A 4,727-nucleotide genomic window follows, 5' to 3' on the forward strand; every position below is an offset into this window, starting at 1 on the left:
TTTAACAAAATAAGAGCTGAAAAGCAACTATGCAAATGAAATTAGCATAAAAGTAGTTAGGTGTGACAACCTTTTTTCGTGTAGTTAACTAATAATATCATTATTAAATATTTATTACAAGGTAAGTAATGTTGTTAGTTTTTACAGTTGTTGCTAATTATTTATAATAGTTAAGTCAATAATAATAGTTATCATTATTAAATAAATATTAGTAATAAATTGTTTTAAAAAAATTACCGACTTACATAAAAACTCAGATTTTTTTTAATTTTTATGTTCAGTTTGTTATCAATTTACTCGTAAAAAACTAAAAAATTAAAGACAAAATGCTTAGCAGTGACAATGTAAGTCTGTAGTAAAGTAAACAGATTGAAGCACACATTTACTTTATTTTCATGTTAATTTCATTTACTTCAGCTCGAATTTTCACAATATTTTTATTTATAATATTTTAATTTTTGATATTTTTAAGTAATAATTAAATTTGTCAACGAATTTAAAAAGTTTGTTTGCGAAATTGAAAATTTTTCGGCGAATATAAAATGTCAATAACTTCGTAACCATGGAAACAACGGTTACAATTTGCAAATCGAAGATAATGAATGTTACTACTCAGTTACTTAAATCGGTGATTTTTTGCGGTTGAAATAAACAATTTACAATGTTCAAATAACTTGTGTCCCGCTTTTTTTTAACATTATATAACATAATTAATCTATATACCAAAGGATATCTTGGGGTCCGGAAGTGAAATATTTATATTATGTGAAGACATTAACCGACCGCACTAGGGGGCAAATTTAGCAGTATACTATATTCTTATAATTTAAGAATGCTTCAATTGTCAATACATATTACATATCTTGTCATAAGCATTATTAAAATGAATTTATTATCTATATATATATATATATATATATATATATATATATATATATATATATATATATGTTGGTAATAGACCATAATTTTTACAATATTCTAAATTCTACCGAATGTTTGGTGTTAACGCCAAACATTCGGTAGAATTTATAGAATATTGTAAAATATATATATATATCATTGTACCTTGAAAATCATTGTTTTTATGTTTAATTTACTATAACCATGAAAAGTTAAATTTTAGCAGCAACAGGTTTCCATCATCAGCTAAATTCAGGTGACCTGACATCATCCTGGAAGAACTTACCAACCCATCACCAAAATACCAAGGTGCCACACCAGCAAGACAATCCCTAACTATAGACTTTATTCTTTGTTTGACTTAACTTAGTTTACTTTTTAGTTTTTACTATTTTATTTTACAATATAATTTATTTATAAAAGTACGTAGTATATAAATATAGATATGTATATTAAGGTGTGTCAAATTTTAAAGTTTTTTTTGAAAAAACCAGGGCATGGCAAAAGAAGCTTTTTGATGTTCTGTTTCCGTTGGTGTCTTTCAATTTTGAATGGATGCACTTTAAGCTTGGTAAATTTTGAGTGAAAGTTTTGCAAACATACTACATTATTTACGGGAGAGCGGGTAACATGACTTTAAGTTGAATGTACCCCCATTGTTAGTTATGCTATAAATCATGAAAAATTCATAAAGCAGCATTTGTCAAGCTTGAAGTGCATCTCTTTAATCAGATTTTGCAGTTTCACCTAATATTGTAGGTTATAAAATAAGACCACAATTAACGCACATAAAATGTTGTTGACTTGTTTTTATGTTTTTCAGATATTGCAATAAATTAGAGAACTACTATCATTGTTATTTTGATTCTGATTATGGCCTCCCAGAGAAAAGACCTCCACTCATCTTAGTCATTATGTGGGGTCTGGCAGGGAGATCATTACCTCAGAGTTACCAACTGTGGGAGATTTATTAAGATACAGTATTCTGCTAAGGCAGTTGAGCGAGAAGGACAAAAAATTATACCAAAAAGAACTAGCCAAAGATGTTATGACTGCCCTCTTTTCTTAGTGAACCAAAGCAAATTCTAAGTTTAAATATCCTGTTGCTATTTATGAAGTAACAATCCAGGAAAGAATCGTTAATTTGTGGAAAGCTACTGATGTGTCACTTGGCAGAAATCTTGTTTGGTTGATATGTGATCTTCACAAAAATGAATTACCACTGAGACATCTTATTCAAGAATTGGATGGTCAAACACTGAGCAATAATCGATGGTCAGGACCAATTGGTGAGATGCTTGATGATGCAATAGACCTGGAAATAAATCCAAATTTTATCAAGATAACTGTTGGTCCTCCATTGATTGAGTTAAAACAGAGTTTGATTGATGACCTCAGCACAGACCAGTATTATGGATACATGATTGTTAATGCTATCAGATCTGGTGTTGTGCCTGACAGGCTTGTGAACTTACAGATTGGACCTGTCACTCAAATGGTTGACTACAGCTCTAAGATGTTGCAGATTATGGGTTTCCAATCATGGTCTGAAAGATATGCCACTTAGAAATTTGAAATTGATTGTCGAATTTATAGTCGGAGTTTACATGCTTAATTGGTTTAACATCAAAGTAAAGCATAGTTGAATTGATGATCCGAGACATGTTCTTTTTCAGCTTGAGCTTTTGAGAAGCCAAGACAAAGATGTGATGTAGATAGTAATGCATGTGATAAGAAGATCAGCCTGGTATGCACATTCTGAAGCTGTCATCCAGACACTGATTTGTAGTGACAAGGAGGAAGAAAGAAAAGTTGGAATTGAAAAGATTCTTGAAATCAGAGGAAATGCAGATGAGAATGTTCAGATGAGGGATATGAGTTTAAGCCAAAGGGTAACACCAGAGATCAATCCTGATGCCAGCAGTCTACTTGAACTCATTTATTGGGATTCTGAAATGTATGAATCTCCTCTGACTTGTAGCTTAACAACGGCTCAAGTCAAACAATGTATCTTTTTGTAACCCCTGGTTTTTAAAAATCTAAAAAAATCAATTTCCGGTATAAAATTGACACACCCTAATGTATAAGATATCCCAAGACTTGAAACTGTTTTTTAAACAATAGACCAATATATATATAAATTGTTTATTATTGTTATTATTTAAAAAACAATTTAATTTAATTAAAGTCTTGAGATACCTATCTTCAATGCCAAAATTCAACTCTATCGGCATGGCAAGGACTAGGTGGGCCCAAAAAATAAAAATTAAAAAATAATACGAATGAAAATTGAAAACAGTTCACTGACTTGTCGCACAGGCATTTTTATTTCTTGTGTATATTAATGTATATTGAATCAGATCTCAGAGCGTTTAAAAGTTAAAAGTAAACTGCAAGAAGGTCGGACTAACTGGCTTACTTGCACTATGTAATTGTAATTTGCATAATTTACTTCCTATACACACATTAGAATAAATTATTGTTTGATAATTGTTTAAAATGCAAGATTAATTAATAAATATTTGAACCTAAGGACCTGTTTATCATACTATTCTCTTGAGGCTGCTAGATCTTTCTTTTAATATTACTGATTCTTGTCTATCTTGGTTTTCTTCTTATTTCTGTAATCGTTTTTCTTCTGTTGTTCTCAATAATTCTACTTCTAACTCCTCTACTCTTACTTTCGGGGTACCTCAAGGTTCTATCCTTGGTCCTTTTCTATTTATACTCTATACCTCTGAACTACCTTTTACTATTAATAACTTTTCTTTCTCTAGTCAACTATATGCTGATGATTCTTTTATTTATACTTCTTTTCCTTCCTGAAATCTCAATAGCGTTCTTCATAATCTTTCTTCAATTACCGCTTAGTCTGACTCTATGTGTCTTAAACTTAATTTTTCTAAATTTGAATTAATTTGTTTTAATAAATCTAAACACTCTATTACTATTCCTCCTATTATCTTACCTGATTCTAAAACTCTTGATGTTTCTCACAAGTTTCGTAGTAGGCTTTATCTTTGATTCTGGTTGATTGATTGATTGATTGATTGATCAGTGGCGGATCCATAGGGGGGGCGATCGCCCCCCCCTACTGAAAAAAAAAAATTTCTGGTCTATTTTTGTCAACTCTTTATTGCTGTTTATAAGAAAGCATGCAATGTCATCAAAAACTTTCAACTTTTAATGCCATAAAATAATAAATGTAATGATTTGGATCAAACATAGTCAATATATACATATGAGTACATATATAAATATAAAAAAATTATTTTCTTTTTTTTAATCCTATAAGTGTTTTAAAAAATGGGTTTATTTATTTTATTAGACTAGCGAGGTACCTACTACCTTGATAGGTTGACTAATAACAATTTATAAAACGAATTCTATTTTACGATTTCCTGACTTCGCAAAACGCTCAATTATATTTTCAACATTTACTAAAACGTCTCTGTGTACATTAAGTAGTGCCAATCCGACTAATCTGTCTTCTGTCATTCGTGTTCTTAGCCATGTTTTAATTCTTCGCAGAGTTGAGAAGCTACGTTCAGCACTGGCAACACTAACTGGACATGCTTTAATAATACGGAACAACTTCTGAGTGATTGGATATTGTACGGGGTCACACAAATGAAAAACAACAGAAAGATCAGTAGTCAGTGATTTGACTCCTCCTCCGTCCTTGTTCATTCTAAAGCATTTGCTCTGCCACAATTCAACTTCCGATATAAATTCAAGTTGGGTACTAAGTCCAAGAATGGTACCATAGAAATTACTGATTGCTGAAACAGATTCGACAACATCTTTATGATTTAGTTTAATAA

At 30.7% G+C, this 4,727-nt stretch overlaps 1 protein-coding gene across 1 annotated transcript; it reads right to left on the reverse strand.

Annotated features, from left to right (window-relative positions):
- Positions 1-4,290: 4,290 nt before the first annotated feature.
- Positions 4,291-4,515, reverse strand: HELRODRAFT_123773 (hypothetical protein; the record flags this gene model as incomplete). The annotated part of the gene is made up of 1 exon (XM_009030535.1): positions 4,291-4,515. A coding segment is annotated over one exon (225 nt), but the record flags the coding sequence as incomplete, so codon positions are not given.
- Between the last annotated feature and the right edge of the window lie 212 nt (positions 4,516-4,727).

This window comes from Helobdella robusta, assembly GCF_000326865.2.
Source record: "Helobdella robusta unplaced genomic scaffold HELROscaffold_69, whole genome shotgun sequence".
Taxonomy (NCBI): Eukaryota; Metazoa; Annelida; class Clitellata; order Rhynchobdellida; family Glossiphoniidae; genus Helobdella; species Helobdella robusta.